At 63.6% G+C, this 16,474-nt stretch overlaps 1 protein-coding gene across 3 annotated transcripts in view; it reads left to right on the top strand.

The window, feature by feature from the left end:
* Positions 1 to 16,474, top strand: part of FIBCD1 (fibrinogen C domain containing 1) — a 31,998-nt gene that overhangs the window by 8,411 nt on the left and 7,113 nt on the right. For 2 of the 3 annotated variants that reach the window (XM_040482659.1, XM_040482660.1), the window contains exons 3-6: positions 440 to 514; positions 809 to 1,288; positions 5,445 to 5,604; positions 5,978 to 6,114. In XM_040482659.1, the coding sequence (XP_040338593.1) occupies positions 440 to 514; positions 809 to 1,288; positions 5,445 to 5,604; positions 5,978 to 6,114 (852 nt within the window). The remainder of the gene's footprint in view (positions 1 to 439; positions 515 to 808; positions 1,289 to 5,444; positions 5,605 to 5,977; positions 6,115 to 16,474) is intronic. The other variant, XM_040482661.1, reaches the window with a different exon arrangement.

Below are 16,474 nucleotides of genomic sequence, written 5' to 3'. Positions count from 1 at the left end.
TGCGTCTGGGTGCGCGGTGCCTGCTTTACTGATGAGCGGCCCCTCTGTTCTAGCTTCCTTTGTCCCCAGCCCCCACGGGGTCCCGAGCCCACTTTGTACCTCCTCCGCCTTTTCCCGCTTTGGGGCACAACTGCCCTGCTGCCGCAACCCTTGCCTCCTTCAAGGCGGAGGGGGGGGGCGATCCCTCTCTCCAGGGTCCCCAGGGCTGTTCTGCCCGTTGGCCCGCTCTGCGGAGACGGTGTGGGGGGGTGGAGGGGAGGGGAGGTGCTGGGCCGGTCACCCTGCGCCCCCGGGACTCGTGCACGGCGGCCTCGGAGGCTGGCCCGCACGGGGGGGGGGGACTCGGGACGTGGGTGCTCCAGGTCGAAAGGGACCTTTAGTGACGGGCACTCATTCCGCTGTGACAGTGTGACAATTCTCGTTGCTGTCACCGTTACAGCTCTCTCTTCCCGAGTCTGCACGGCAGACACCCACGTGTGGGGCAGGGCGTGTCATTATTGCCTCCACTTTACAGGTGAGGACGCCCAGACTCGGCGAGGTGAGGTCCCTCAGCCAAGGTTCCCCCCTTCCCCACCCCCCACCGGAAATGGCAGCCCGGGGGGGCCTGAGGCCGTGGGAGCCTTTGGCCGCGCAGCCCTTACCGACCCAGGAGGGCTCCAGGGGGGAGGTGGGCCTGCCCCGTGCAGGCCACGCGGAGCAGGGCAGGGGCAGCGAGAGGAAGGCAGCTCTGCCCCTGATGCCGCCCCTTCTCTCTCCCGTCCGTCTGTCTGTCCGTCTCTGTGTCTGTGTGCGCGGGGCCGGCCCGCAGCGGCCAAGCTGCGGCTACGTGCTGTGCGCGGTGCTGCTCTCGCTGGCGGTGCTGCTGGCCGTGGCCGTCACGGGCGCCGTGCTCTTCCTGAACCACACCCACGTGCCAGGCACGGCGCCCCCGCCCGTCGTCAGCACCGGGCCCGCAGGTGCCAACAGCGCCCTGGTCACCGTGGAGAGGGCCGACAGCTCGCGCCTCAGCATTCTCATCGACCCGCGCTGCCCCGACCTCGCCGACGGCTTCGCCCGCCTGGAGGGCGCCCAGGCCTCCGTGCTGCAGGCCCTGGCGGAGCTTCAGGCCCGGCCGAGGCTGGCGGGCGGGCGGGAGCGGGAGCTTCTGGACACGCTGGCGGACCAGCTGCCCCGGCTGCTGGCCCGGGCGTCCGAGCTGCAGGCGGAGTGTGTGGGGCTGCGGAAGGGCCTCGGCGTGCTGGGCCAGGGGCTCGGCGCCCTGCAGAGCGAGCAGGGCCGCCTCATCCAGGTAAGGGGCCGGGTCTGCACCCGGGGTCCTGGGAGGGGGCTGGGGTGGCTGCCGCTGTGTTCCCCCCCCCCCCCCACCCAGTGCCGCCGCCTGACGTCCGCGGCCTCGCTTCATCCCCAAGGGCCCCGGGAGCCGGTCCCACCTGCCGTCCAGCAAATGAGCCTCAGGGAAGGGGCTCCTTCGTCCGAGGCCACACAGCTAGAGGCACCAGGGTTCAACCCATTTCCTACGCGCTGTCCAGGTGGCCCTGGGCGTTTGTGTAGCACCCTGTGGCATGTGAGAGTCCGGTCAAGTCCAGGGCTCGAGAGGCTTCCCAGGCATGCCGGTGCAGGTGGGGCAGGACCTTCCCCGCTATGGGTAGTGAATGGAGGTTCAAGGTCACGTGGCTGGTCAGTGGAAGCCCTCTGCCCAGCTGGGCCTCGTGGCCGGAGAGAGCTGTACCCCCTGCCCAGCGCCCTGTCCCCCATTCATTGCCATCTGATGCTCCCGGCTTTCCAGGGAAGGAGGGACCAGCTGCTGGAGTTCCCACCGGACCCTTACCTGTCCCCACTGCCCCTGCCCCTCCCCCGTGTCCCCTCCGCACCCGAGGCAGGTCCCAGCAAACACCCGGTAGTTCTGGGGGCAGTTTCCAACACTGACCGCGCCTGAAGCACCGGCAAGAACTTCCCCTCCTAGATCCCCTCATAGGATCAGGGGCTTAGGGCCACCTCATTGGTTTTCCACCATTTTCCAGAAAAGAAAACTAAGACCCGGAAAGGGACAGTGATTTGTCCAGGGTACAGTGGCCAAGTCAGGCCCGGCATCTGGCCTCCTGATGCCCTGCCCACCCTCCGGCTTTGTACCCCGTCACCCCTGTGTCTCAGGTCCTTAGTAGGGACTAGGAGGCGAGCCCCACCCTGCCACGGATCCCAGCCCCTTCCCGACCCCCGGGATGCCCAGGCATTTGCTCGCCCTGCAGCTCATGAGCAATAGGTCTTTTCCCTCCTCTGAAGGCCGCAGCTGGAGGAATTATAGCTCTTGTCGTCCTGTTTGGGTGACTGATGGGAAGGCATGTCCCCCTCCCAGGGTGGGGTGGGAGGTAGGGTGTTCAGCCGCCCCCTCCATCAGTCTGGGTCTCATCAATCTGGAGAGACCTCCAGATTTTCTGGGTGGTCTGCCCCCCCCCCCCACCTTGCTCTCCACATGATGGAGCCCCTGGCCAGCCAGGCCCTTAGGGCAGGGGGGCGGATTGGGGGGGGAAGGGGCCTTGGGGTGTCCCACCCACCCACCTATGCAGAGGCCTAGAGCTGTTCCTGCAAGACTGATAGTTTTAGGGGGGCCCGGGAGTGCCTTGGCTCACCTGACAGATTCACTTCTCCAAAGAATGTTTAATTTGACTCATTTCCTACAGACTCAGGGTAGCTTCAGAGACCCCATGTCGCTGGGGCTCCTGGCTCCCCTCCTCCAAGCATCCCAGACCCCCCAGGGGATTGGCCCAGACCTGGGTTTCCCCAAGCACTGCCCTCGGGCACCCTCTGTCGCAAGTGTCAAAGCCGCTTGCTAAAAGGCAGCCCTCCAGGGCGCCTGGGTGGCTCGGTCGGTGGAACCTCCCATTCTTGATTTCAGCTCAGGCCGCGATCTCAAGGTCACGGGATGGAACCCTGGGTCGGGCTCCCTGCTAAGCATGAGAGCATTCTCTCTCTTTCTCTCTCTCCCCCTCTGCCCACCTCCTCTCCCCTGCTGGCCCTCTCGCTCTCAAATTAAAATAATAACAATAATAATAATAAACATATAAAAGGCACCTCTCTGAACCTCATCACAAACCCCGGGGTCCCAACAGTTAAGCGTCAGGGTGGCTCTCGTGTGCACAAGCGTCTGAAACCCGCTGGCCTGGGAGCAGCAGGGCCGAGTGGTGCTGCCTGCAGGGGTGAGGCCGCGGCCGGTGCTGGGATCCAGTCCAGGCTCCACCAAGCAGCGGCTGTGGGACTTGGGCTGGTCAGTGGCCCTCCCCGGGGTGAGTCTCCTCACCTGTGACACGGGGGCGAAGGTAGCCTGTTCCCAGGAGGATTGTGGGAGCTCCCGACTGGGCCGGGCTCAGCCGGCATCTGGCGCATGAGAGACCAGCGTTTCTTTTATTATTACGGTGGAAATTATTTGTAAACTAAAGCCGCGGTCAGCCGGGGGCCACCGTTGCAAATCCCTTTTTGCAATCGTAGTGGCAGGAACCACGGAGTGCTGGTTACTATAAGCACTTGGTTGCACAGTGGCCCCAGGAGGTGGAGATCGCGGACCCATTCCATGGAGGGGCAGACTGAGGCTCAGAGAAGCAGAGGGCCTTGTTTCAGCTCAGTCACACGACTAACCCGAAGCAGCGACTCTGACTTCACTGCCCCTAAAAGCTGCCGCGTCCCCTTTAACGCATCCGTGCAGCTCAGCGAGCAGGGACTGACTTTCCCTATTAATTCGGGCATGTTTATATGTACATTTTCAACTTTAATCATTTGCTGCTTTAAACTGAGGTCTTCCCTGCCCGCCAGCAAGAGCAGGCTGCGCCTGAGTTTCTCGAGCGTGTCTGCTGGTCCCAGAAGGGTGGGCAGTACCCTGGAGACTTCGCCGATGAGCCTGGTGATCTCTGGTGCCCACACCCTGTCCCCTGCGCCCTGGGGGCCGTCTGCAGTGTCTGGGCCGCGGGGCTCCCCCCCACCCCCCCACCCCCACCCGCGGAACCTGTCTACAGGACACTACAGTAAAAGCCCAGGGTGGGATCGGCCACTTTGCCCCAGGGTGGCCCCCCCCCCCCCCGCCCGGCTCCGTGCCTCTCCCCCAGGCCTCAGCCCTCACTGCAGAGGAGAAGCTGGCAAGGAATGGAAAAGCTTTGCGGGAGCCCTTGCTTCTGGACGAAACGAGAATCCTATTTTGTAAACTGCTGGCAGTGTGTGTTTCTACCTTCCTTCCTCCAACGAGCTATTATCTGGCAAGTGACAGGTTCGGGCAGGCTCCACGTGCACTTGCTGGCCGGCTGTGCCCGTGACCCCGCTTCCCCCCTCCCTGTGGTCCTGCAGCCTCCTAGAGCCAAGCCAGGGTGGGGAGGTGACAGACCGCAGACCCCTCAGCCAGCAGGCACAGCCCAGAGGTCCCCGGGGCGGGCAGGGGAGGGGATCCGTGCTGCGCTGACCGAGCTACAGGCCTCCAGACCCGGATCTCGGGGAGGGTGGCTGTTAGCCAGCGGTGGGAGTGACACGGGTCGGGGACTGAGCACTCGGGCCCCAAACACGTGCCCTGGCGAGCCACCCCACACACCCACCCCGGAAAACCGGGTCCCGTCACTCTGGCTCACAAAGGGGGGGTTGGTTACTCTTCCAGGGTCACTTGCCCAGCGAATGGAGGAAGGTCCGAGTCAAAACCCAGGGCTGACGCCAGAGCCTGGGTCCCAACCACTGCCCCCACCGTCCTGCCCCCATCCCGGGCACCCTATGTGCCTTTCCTGCCCGTCAACCCCGGGGAAGCGGCCTGAGGTCGTTCTCCGTCAGGGACGGCTCCTCCCGGGCCTCAGTTTCCCCATTTGTAACCAAGGGACAGCAACTCAAGTCCTCCCTCCTGGCAAGGCTGCGGGGGGTGAGGTGAGGCAGTGGACGTGGGAGCTGTGACCCAAGAAAGTGGAGTTTGCATGGGGGCTGGGCGGGGCGGGTGGGGTATCCCAGGGCCCCCTCCTGTTTGCAGAACCATCACCCCTGCCTCCAGGGCCTTGCTGGGGGGACCGGGAGAGACCGGGTGAGGGTGTCTCGTAGCCTGAAAGGTGCCTTAGGAATTCGTGGAACGAGGTGGGCCAGGTCCTGCGTGCCCTGCTGTCGGCCCCGCTTCGGGGCTTCATTAAGTCACCCACCCACGTGTACCTGGCAAATGGGTGGGCTGGGATTTGAACCTGGTGCCAGGTGCCCACCTGGGCTTTTGTCTCCAGTCACCTCACCGGGGCTGAGGCCCAGAAATGGATGAGGACAGGGCCTGGGGCGCAGCAGGGGCACAGGTCTCTGTTGAAGCCCCTCTGTCCCTTCCCACCTGAGCCCCCAACCTGAGACCTCCTCGGATGGGGGCCAGGGCAGGGTGGGGACCTGCCGTCATACGAGGAGGGGCTGGCCCGTGCCGGCGGGTGCTGGCAGGGGCCCCCCGTGCTCCACAGCTTTTCTCCGAGAGTCAAGGCCACATGGCTCACCTGCTGAACTCGGTCAGTGACGTACTAGACGCCCTGCAGAGGGACCGGGGGCTGGGCCGGCCCCGCGTCAAGGCTGACCTTCAGAGGGCACCTGCCAGGGGATTGCGGCCCCGGGGCTGCGCCAGCGGTGAGTGGGGTGCCCAGCTTTGTACCCCCGTGGTCCCTCCCCCACCCCTCTGATAAGGAAACGCTGTTCCTGTTCGCTCAGGACTTTCTGCAGCCAGGCAGCACGGAGCACCCGACCTGCACCCTTCTGTCGAGCCCTCTCCCGGCCCACTGTGCCCATTTTCCAGATGAGGAAGGCAAGGCTCAGAGAGGGTGCTCACTCACCCAAAGGCACGCAGGGAGTAGCAGAGCCAAGGTCTGCCCCCAAGGCTGGTGCCCTGGGGCCCACATGACCCCGCAGGGTAGACTGACAAATCAGGGAGACCCAGGGACGGAGGGGGGTGGGGAGGGACACGGGTGCCAGGGCACCGCCTTGACTGCATTCCCTGTCGCAGGCCCTCCGCCACGCGACTGCCTGGACGTGCTCCTGAGCGGACAGCAGGAGGATGGCATTTACTCAGTCTTCCCCACACACTACCCTGCCGGCTTCCAGGTCTACTGTGACATGCGCACGGACGGCGGCGGCTGGACGGTGAGTCTCCCGCGCTGCGCGGCCGGCTTCCTCTCGGCCCCGCAGACGCCCAGGCAGGCCGGGGTGACCCAGGGGACTGTGCCCACGAACCTGGCTACTCTGAGCAGCCTCTCACTCAGCCTTCTGCCCTTGGCCCAGGCCTGCCTGTGTGCCCTCTGGCCCCCACAAACCTGCCTCGAATCTCACCCGGGAACGCCACACCCCCAGAAACCTGCACAGGGCAGGTGGAGGCCATGAACTGAGGCCCCGTCACCTGTCCGTGGAGCCACCTTCTGCTCCCCGATCCTCGAGGCTCTGGGAACACAGTGCTTGCCCCGGGAGTGTCGGGCAAGTGGGGGATGGGCTCTGTGACGAAACGGGGCGCCTGTCGCCGATGTGAGTTCAAGGGCGTGTGTAGATGCTGTCTTCTGAGTTACCCGATACGTGATGTGTGTGCCCCCTTTTGGGGGGGGGGGCACACGGCAGAGAGCAGAGACCCCGATGACTTCCTGCCAAAGAGCTGTCGTGACTTCCGTGACTTTCCCGCACCTTCTGGTTCCTGCCTGGGTGGGAAGTAGGAGCCATGGAAGGTCCCCACGGCCAAGGGAGGGCGGGGAGGGGTGGCCATGGGTGGCCCTGAAATCTCCCCGGAGCTGGGAGAAGGGGGCGGAGCAGCGGGGAGAGGCCCCTGGCTGGACCCTCTCAGTAACACTTGTGGACACGGAAATGTGAGCTTCATACATTTTTCCCGTACTCTCCAACTATTATTCACAAGATATTTTAAGATATTCTTCTTATGCTTTTTAAAAGCCATTTAAACATGTTCCAACCATTCTTGGCTCACAAGTCAGGTGAAAACAGGCAGCAGGCAGGCGTTGTCCTGGGGGGCCGTGGTTTGCTGACCCCCCCCCCCCATTCTAGAGCTGGGATAGGAAGTGAGCTTGCTGTCTCTCTCCCACTCAAATCGGTGGCCTTCCAACCCCCTCCTGCGGCTCCGTCTTGGGGGCCGGGCTTCAACAGGGCTGCCACTGGCCATTGGGTGACTTTGTATAAATTAAAAATGCATGTCCTTTCCTTTTGGCACACTGGCGCCCTGGGCTTGGCAAGATGAGTAGGTGTGAGCCTTGCTTCTTGGCCAGACGCCCTAGAGCAGTGAACAACCTATACCACTGTCCCTGGACATCTGCATCCACCCCGAAAGCCGCTCAGCGCCCCCGAAGTCGGCCGTGGTTGGGAGGCCCACGGACAATGAAAGCAGGGCCAGTGAAGCCGACTTTTTAAGGATTCTCGGCCTCACATTTAATTTCAAAAATGGGCAGGTTTTGAGCACCAACTGCGTGCGGGGGGCTGGGGAAGCACAGAGATGGGGAAGGCCCTGCCGCAGTCGTCCCAGACAACTTGGCAACTGCGAGGATTTGGGGGGCAAGAAGTGACGGTAAGCAGAGGTGGGGGAGGCTCTGTGCGAGCTTCCTGGCGAAGGGGGCTTTGCTGATAAGCCTTAAGAGGCCGGCGAAAACACGAAGTGGGAAGGAAAGAGAAGGCTTTCCAGGCAGAGGAAGCAACCTGACAAGGGTCTGGGACTCAGGAGGCACGCAGCCTCTCCAGGAAACAGAGTCAACTGGGGGCCGGGGCATGTGATGAGGTGAGACTGGGGCCAATAACCCAGACTGCGGGGTTTGGGCCGGGCGCCGGGGAGCTATTGAGGGTGCTGGAGAGAGGAAAGACGGCATAAGAACTGTGCCTCCGGAGCTATAACCCGACTGTGCATCCTTGAGCGGGGCAGGGAGAGTGTAGAGCAGGAGGCGGTTCCCTCATGCCGCCGACAAGCCTGTAGCTGAGCCTCTGCCGGAGAGGTCGGGAGCTTGGCGGTTGCGCACTTGGACTCCGGCATCCACAGACGGACCCGGGTGTGGCTCTCGGTCCTGCTGTGTGATCTTGGGGAAGGTACTTAAGTTCTCTGAGCCTCGGCATCCTTAGCTGTAAAATGGGGATACCCACTAGCCTTACTTAGAGGTCTTAACGGCAAGCAACAGGAAATGGCTGATTTAAGCAGGAAAGGAATGTACCGGAAGGAGGCTGGGAGGCCAGAGAAACCAGCTCAGGGCCAGGCAGCCAGGAACGGAGTCCCCCAGAGCTAGCCAGGCATGACCTGGTAGAAAACCCCCTACCCCAGTGCCGCTGGCACGGAGCCCTGGGCACAGCTACACCTGGGCACGGGCACCCCCACCAGGACGGGTCCGGGCCTGGGATGCAGTCTGCGGTTCCTTTCAAGGAGATCCCCAGTGTCCCTGCCTCTTTGCTTCGCCAGCCGTCGAGCCAGCGGCTGTTCTGACTGGTGGGGCCGGGGCCGCGTGCCTACGACCCTCACCGCAAGGGAGACTGAGAAAGCCAGCGGCTGGAGCCTTTAGCTGCCATGGTGGGAGTCATCCCTGCCTCCCCCCAAATCTCAGAAGATGGGGAAGGACGCAGGTTGACTGTGTGCAAGACACTGGCGACCCAATGATGACCGAGCTATGGATGACCCCGCCTCTTACCGAGCTCTTTCCCAAGAGGGCGTCCACCATAGTCCAGGGGACAGTCGTGGGGACCCGAAGCAGGGCACGGGGTCAGCCGTTTCCCAGGGGTCCCCAGATGGGCTCCCAGGTCTCTGCCTTTGGCACCTGGGGCCTCAGGGAGAGGCTGGCAGGACGCCTCCGTTTCTCACCAAGAGGCTTGGTGCCATCTCTGCTGTGCTGATGTTCAGGCAGAGGGGAGCAGGAAGCTTCTCCAGGAAATGCGTGGAGGGACCTGAAGGCGCGGCAGGCCGGACGGGGTCAGCTCTTTTGAAAGGGGTCGGCTCTCCTGAGCTGGTGGCGACAGGGGAGGCCCGAGTGAGGCAGATGGGCACGGGGGCCTGGCGAGTGCGTTCAAGAGGGCAGAGCCGGTGTGAGAGCAGCTGAGGGTCCCCCAAAGACCCGGGGACAGACAGACCCACAAGCCTCTCTTCAAGCTCCGGAGGAGAGCCCTTACGCCTCCCGGATCCGCGTCTGGGGGCTAAAAGCTCTCTTGTTTTCCTAACTCAGAACATCTGAGTTACGGCGCGTGCCTCTGGGAACCCCCTCGGCAGGCAGAGCAGCATCAATGCGACAGCCAGTGCCCAGAAATCAGAGTTAAGGGTTAGGACGGGCTTAATGAAAGACCAAGGAGGCAGCACAGGCGCTTCCTCTCGGGTGGACGTGACGCCAGTGTCCCGGAAAGTCCATCAGGATTTGGGCCGGGAGGAGGGCGACATCCAGGGCCCGGGCTGCAGGGGCCATTACAGGGGAGTCGATGAGCAACGCCAGCCACCCGCCCCAGCCCTCCTGCTCAGACACCTGGATCAGGGGCCCCGCAAGAAAGGCCGCTCTCGGCTGAGAAGTGCTCGTGAGCCCGATAAACGTTAATATCCATTTGGACTTCCGTCAAAAGCAATCTTTGCCCAGATACCTCTGGGCATCTGTCAGGATCACCTCCCTGCCACACGGAATCTCTCGGAAACTCAATTGCTGTTTGGGAAGGAGCCGGCGGCCGTCTCTCTGAACCCGGTACAATCCATCGTCATTAGGCTCCGTGTCTAAGCTGCCAGGCCTCAAGTGCGGACACCGGAGAGCTCTCCCTTGGCGGACGGGGCACCGGGGGCCGCAGCCACAGCCTGCTTCCTGGAGAGACCAGACCCGGCAAGCGTGGGGCTCGGCAGCCCCGTCCGCCTAGGGGCCGCTTCACGGATTATACACCGCTGCCCTGCCTGGTACCCCGCCCACCCAGCCTCATGCAGGTCCGTGGAGCTCACTGTCACACGGTGACTGTCATTTATTCAACCACTGAGCACCAACCACAGGCCAGAGGATTCAACGGCGAGCTCCTGGCCCGGTGGGGGGCTGGGCACAGCAGCTGACTTGCGCGAGGGCCGTAGGGGTGGGGGCCGGGGGCGTGGGGGAGAGCCCCTGACCCAGCCGGGGGCGGCCAAGAGAGGCTTCTGGACGGAGAGGTCCATGCGCTAGGGGATGAGGTGAGAACGGCGTTCCAGGCAGAGCGAAGGTGCACCCGGTGTTGTGCACAGAGGTGGCAGGGCTCGGTCTGGGTCTGCGGGATCTCTGCTCTGCTGGCCTCTGGGGCCGGAGGGGCCAGGGATAGAGGAGGGAGGTTTTGTCCCGAGGGTAGATTGGGCTCCTGCCGCCCTCAGGATTTCCCCAGGTGGGGAGTGGCCCAGAGGAGCTGGGGCCCCGGGCACGGCGAGGGGGGACGCGAGTTCTGCGTGCCCTGTATCGTTACTGCAGGAAGCAGGAACTGCCAGGTGGGAAAGAGGCCACATGTGGCTCCTGGGGGCGAGGAGGCCACAGAGGCAGGTGGACACATGCCACAAGGCCACCTTTGGGCTGATGCGGCCACTGGCCCTGACTGATGAGCCCAAGCCTTCCCCCCACGCTCATCAAAGCCCATAGTGGCCGGGGGCACATGAGGGCATGCTGATTGTCACGGCTGCTCTTGAACTTGACGTGTGCACCCAGCCCCGCCCCCGCCCCTGCCCCTGAGAAGCAGGAGGGAAGGCGGGAGGGAGGGGCCGCTTCCTGCTGGCCCGTGACTCTGGGCAGGGGGCCCAGCCTGGCTGCCCACCATCCGTGTTCCCTCCCCACCGGTCACACGAGTGACCGCTCGCACCTGTGGGGGTGACACGTCACCTCACTGAGCCTTACTTTCTCGTCTGCTAGACGAGGCTAATAGAGCGCCGTTCACGGGGCGGGGGGGGGGGGGGGGGAGAGCGGCAGAGTCCTTCGCAGGCCGTGTCCCTGCGAGGGAGGAGCGGGGTGAGCAGGGGTCCGTGCCGAGCCTCGAGGATTCGTTCCCTGTGAACAGAGGAGCCGTGCTCCCTCCTATAGGATCTTACGGTCCGCGGTGTTTACAAGGGAGGAAGAGTCACCAAAACCGGGGCCGGATGTCCCCATTTGGAAGCTGATGCGTGGGACCAGGCTGGCTGTTTCCAGCTCACCTCCCCCCTGGCCTTGCGAGACTGGGAGGGTCACATCCCCTCTTGGGGCACGCCCCCTTTCTGGTCCGGCCACCAGCGTAGCCCTTGTGTCTTGTGTGGCTGCTTTGCAGGGCCTGGGGAATGGGGTGGCCATGCCCAGGACGCGGGGTGGGCTTGGGGCGTCCCTGCCTCTCTGCCCTGAGGCACAGCCTTGCCCCACCGGGATCTGCCCGTGGCCGTGCTGTCCCTGGGCCTGATCGCCAGACCCTCCCTCGCCTTTGCATAATTACCAACCGGGGGTCACCGAAATCGGGGCCAGTTCAGCCTCCCCTACCTCAGGAACCCGCAGTGGGATCGATCCTGCTCTGCGTTCCCACTGGGATTCACCGCGCGGCCGGCTGCTCCCACCGCCGCGAGCTGAGTGGCCCAAACCCCGTTCTGCACGGTGACCACGCTCTCTGCCAGGCGCTTTCCCGTCGTGTGAGGTCAGCGGCTCAGATATGCCGCTAATTGGCTTTGCTGTGCGAGAAAACTCTCCCCTCCCCACCTGAGCTCCCCAGGCAGGGAGGAAAATCCTTCCCTCACTCGGAAGACATCAAAGGAGCCACCGCGGACACAGCGCCCAGCCCGGGACCCCCGGCCGGGGCGGGGAGGGGGCTGGGCAGCGGGTGTGTGGGACCCTCCGGGGGGCACTGGCTCCTCCCCACTTGGGCTGAGGCTTCGCTAGTCCTCGTGACAGGCCGCGGCGGCTGGGGGACCTGCTGAGACATCCGCGGGCCACCGCGTCCCCAGGCCGCAGCCAGGCTCGGCCGCGGCTCCCCGCTGCCCTGCGGGGTCCTTAGGGCCGCACACGCTAGTAAACGAGCGCGGTGGCTGGCCCCGCGTCCCCTCGAGCCATCTGCCGGGAGAAAGCCTGCCTCCCTCCAGAGCAGTTTGGGTTTGTGAAACTTTGGACGTAAAACGGGGTGCTACACGTGAAGGCTCAGTCTGGTACCTTTCTTTGCGTTTGATAAACAGCAGCTCCCGGCAGCGTTTGCCAGAAGCCGGCAGGCACCGACTGCCAAGCCCGGGAAGCAAGGCAGGGCGCCGAGCCCGGGGATACCACTTCCAGTCGAAAACAAGGAGTGGGCCCGCTTCCTTCTGGGCTCGGCAGCCGGTTCGGAAGGAGAGGGAGGCGATGTCGGGCAGACCCAGCACGGGCGCCCAGTTTACGCGGTCGCTCCACTGCGTCTTCGCTGCAACCCTGCAGGGGCCGCTGGTGGGGCCTGGTTGCAGAGGGGGAAACCGAGGCGCGGAAAAGGTCCGTGACTTGTCCGAGGTCACACGGCCGAGATTCGAACTCCACCCAGCCTCCTGTAGCTGTGCCCTTGCCAGCAAGCCCAGGGAGCATGCTGGGGGCACTGCCCAGAGGTGCCCCCCCCCCCGACCCCCGCGGCCCCCTCTGAAGGGCTGCGTTGCGCGTCCGAGGTCTTTGTTCTTAGAAACAAGAATCCACCTCTGCCACAGCCCCTCCCCGAATCACCTGCTCAGCAGGTCAGGGAGGCTGGAGGACCCCGAAGCCGCCAACCCACAAGATCCTCCTGCCTGTCACTGATTGGTTTTTTCTTTTTAAAAAAATTTTTAACGTTTATTTTCCTTTTGAGAGAGAGGGAGGGGCAGAGAGAGAGGGGGACAGGGGATCTGAAGCGGGCTCTGTGCTGACAGCAGCGAGCCTGATGCGGGGCTCGAACTCGTGAACCGTGGGATCATGACCCGAGCTGAAGTCGATGCTTAACCCGACTGAGCCACCCGGGCGCCCCTATAAAATGATTTCTGCGGCAGCTTCGTCAGAGTCTAGGGAAAATCCCAGGTGCTGCCTCCTGGGGACCCTTCTAAAGTGGCAGAGACAGCCCCGCCCCATCTCATAGGGTTTGGACCCACCCAGCTCCCATCCTTGGGTCTCTCTGACCACCTGCCAAGACCCTGCTCAGTGTGCGGTTCGGCTGAGCATCTCCTACTCCGGGAAGCCCTCCTGGAACCCACCCCAGCCTGATCGCCCCAGCCGGCCTGCCCGTGAGCCCAGCCACAGCACGCGGGGCCCGGGACGGCGAGGCTTTCATTCCGCAGCACAGAGACGCCAAGACTTAGGTGGGCACACGGCTGGAGCCCCGGTGGAACTTGGTCTCCTGGATGCCAGCCCAGGGCGCTTCCTGGGGCTGGCCCAGCTTAGCCACGCCAGGTGGGCTCCCGGGCCTGGGGCACCCCCTCCGCTTTGAGGACCCCCCACTCTGCACAGCTCACCACCTTCACCTTCTCCCCTGCCATATGGGAGCGCAAAGCCTCCCCTCCCCGGCTGAGGTGGGGACGGCTGTGGCCGTCCGTGAGGGCAGGGCCGGTGCTGGGGGGACCACGGAGCCAGGCTTGGGCGCCCAGGACAAAGGAGCCCATCTGTCTCCCGGCGGAGACAAACGCGGGACGGTCGGCCACTCCGCTCGGCCTCCACCGCCCCAAGGGCAGCGGCTCCTTCCTTTGGAACCACCCGGTACCATCTGCGGGACCGTGTGGGCCCAGCCCTCCCTTGGCAAAGCCCCCCAAGCGGCACTTGGAGGACACGCCGGGCGGCAGGCACTGGCTTCTGAGAATCCGCATCGAGAAAACACGCTCTGTCTGCCTCCGTGTCACCTGCTGGAGGGGCCGAGCGACGGCGAGCGTCCAGCATCGGTCACTTTGCGGCTGCAACTCAAGGGAGACGCGCCCGGGAGCCGGGCCACCGAAGATTTTAGCCTTGAAGTTACTCTGTTTCCCTACCTTTTTCCCCTTTGGCGGGGGAGCGGGTGGCAATTCACGTCCTACTGGCGGGACAGACAGGCAGGAAGCGGATACGTCCATCTTTTACGCGCTCCCTCTTCGCGTCTTCCCATCTGGCTGATCCTTGCTCTGTAATCGAAGGCCTCCTGCCTGGTGACAGCCGTCCACCCAGCGTCCCTGAAGTCCAGCTTGCGGCTCAGCCTGGGACCCCGAGTCCGAGAAAGCCTACTCCTGGGAAGTCTGGAGAGCCAGCGGTCTGGCCTGGCGCACGCCTGGAACTCGCCGGCCCCCGTGGCGCTGTAATTGGCTTGAAGGCGAGGCCGGGGGGCCGAGTCTGAGATCCTGGCCGGTGCCGTCGCTCAGTGTTTTGAGCCAAGGAGTAAGGACAGCCCGTGGCAGAGGCCAGCAACGTCCAGAGCCGTGCTTCTCAGACTGCGGGCCGTGATCTCTCGGCCGGTGGCGAGATCAATTGAACGGTTTGTGATCGATACTACTTTTTAAATCAAACAGAGTGTAATACATTAGGACAGGATAGAAAATATTAGCGCCCATCCGTCTTACTAAGGGCAAGTATCATTCCAGGAAGGTTTGGTTTCTGATACAAACGCCTGTGGGTGTGCGCCTCGTCACGTAAACCGCGCCTCCCGGGGTCGTGGCCATGAAGTCTTTTTTTTTTTTTTTTGGAAATTTTTTTTTTTAAAATTTATTTATTTTTGAGACAGGGAGAGACAGAGCATGAACAGGGGAGGGTCAGAGAAAGAGGGAGACACAGAATCCGAAACAGGCTCTGGGCTCTGAGCTGTCCGCACGGAGCCCGACGCGGGGCTCGAACTCACGGACCGCGAGATCATGACCTGAGCCAAAGTCGGCCGCTCAACCGACCGAGCCACCCAGGCGCCCCAATCGTGGTCATGAAGTCTTAACCGCAGACCCTCCTCGCGGATGTGTCTGGGCCCTTCGAGGATCATGATTCATTACGCCTGCGGTTAAAGCGTTCTCGCTGGCACACAATTGCTGTGGCTTCTAAGCTGGTGCAGACCTAAACCGTCCGTCGGGGACGTCTGCCACTCTTGTTTGATGGCAGTGTGGTTTCCCCGGGGGCAGGGCGGCCCGTGCTCACCCACCGATGGTGCAGCCGGGCCGAGCCCAGCAGCGCTCCGGCCTGTTACTGGCACCTGGAAAGAGGGGCTGAGAACAGGGTTTGGAGGTCGGCTCTCTGGAGGGAGACAGTTCTGGCCAGCGGCAAATAAGAGTGACGTGGGTGGGTAGGACTTTGGCCCCTGGGTGTCCAGCCTGGCCTTGGGCTGGGGTGTGAGGTGTGGGTCAGACTGCCCACTCCATGCTCACGGCTGCCTGGCTTCTGTCCGCTGTAGGGACGAGGGGGTCGGGGGACAGGATTCGGTAAACAAGCGTGTGCTCAGTGAGGACTCAACCCCGGCACCTGCTGTGGCGGACGCTCGACACCAGCTCATCTTGGGCGCCCTGCCCCCCACCTCTTCGATCAGTCCTGCTTCAGGGGAGGGTGGGTGAGGGGCATGGAGGAGGGCACCTGTTGGGATGAGCACCGGGTGTTGTATGGAAACCAATTTGACGATACATTTCATATTTAAAAGACCAGTCCTGCTTCCCGCGTGGGAGGGGGGTCCCCTGTGTCCCGCAGCCGTCAGGGAGGTGCTCAGTGGAACATCTGAATGGATGAGGGAGGCGTGCGGGTGGGCTGCTGGATGGCCCAGGAAGGACATGCGTAGGGGGCAAGTCTGGAAGGAAGAGCAGGGCATTCCTGGGGCAGGGGCTGCGGAAGAGGGGCAGAGGGAGGCCCGACGGCCAGGCCTGGGTCTCCATGCGGCCATTCTCCTGCAGCGGGCATGCACCGAGCCCCGACCGTGTGCCAGGCCCCGAGCGTCTTCTCCGTGGACCGCCACGGTCCATGGGGGAGGTGCTGCTGTGACCCCCACTTATACAGAAGGAAACTGAGGCTCAGAGAGGTGCAGTAATGGCCAGCGCTCTAGGTGGTGGGGCCCAGGTCCCCACCATCCCGCCCCCCGCCCCCGGCCCCCCGTCTCCCCGGCCCCCGACTCCCTCCTCCCGCAGAAACGGGCTCCCCCCTGCCTTCTGCCTTCTGGAGGCTTCTCAGGGGAGCGTCTGAGCTTCTGCCAGGATTAAGCCTTTCAAAGGGCGCGTGCTCAGGGTCCCAATCCGGCCCGTCAATACCCGCTGCCCACCACCTCTCAGATCTCTCCGAGCCTGATCGAATTTCCTTCCCCAGCCAGTCCCTTCTGAGCATTTCCACCTGTCGGGGCCGGGCCAGGTTTGAGGTAGCGAAGCCACTCCCTGACGTCACGGCTGCCCAAACGCCGTGACTGACGGGTCCCCACGGGCAGGGGCAGAGCAGGAGGCCAAGCTCACGGCAGATGATGCGCCCGGGCGGTTCCGGGCGACCGAAATCAGGCTGCTTAGTAATGAATCCGGCAGGCTGCTGGTGCCGCAGCCAAATCTCTAACACCTCGCACGCGGTACAGATGGAGGCGGGGGGGGGGGCGGCGGGGGAGCGGGTGCTGCCTCGGCAAACAAGCAAGAAAAAGGCTTGTTACACAGAACGAGTTGGAAGGG

The sequence above is a fragment of the Herpailurus yagouaroundi genome, unplaced genomic scaffold (assembly GCF_014898765.1).
Source record: "Herpailurus yagouaroundi ecotype Mexico unplaced genomic scaffold, PumYag 160, whole genome shotgun sequence".
NCBI lineage: Eukaryota > Metazoa > Chordata > Mammalia > Carnivora > Felidae > Herpailurus > Herpailurus yagouaroundi.
Note: the sequence above shows the minus strand (reverse complement) of the source record. Positions and strands in the feature narration are given on the sequence as shown.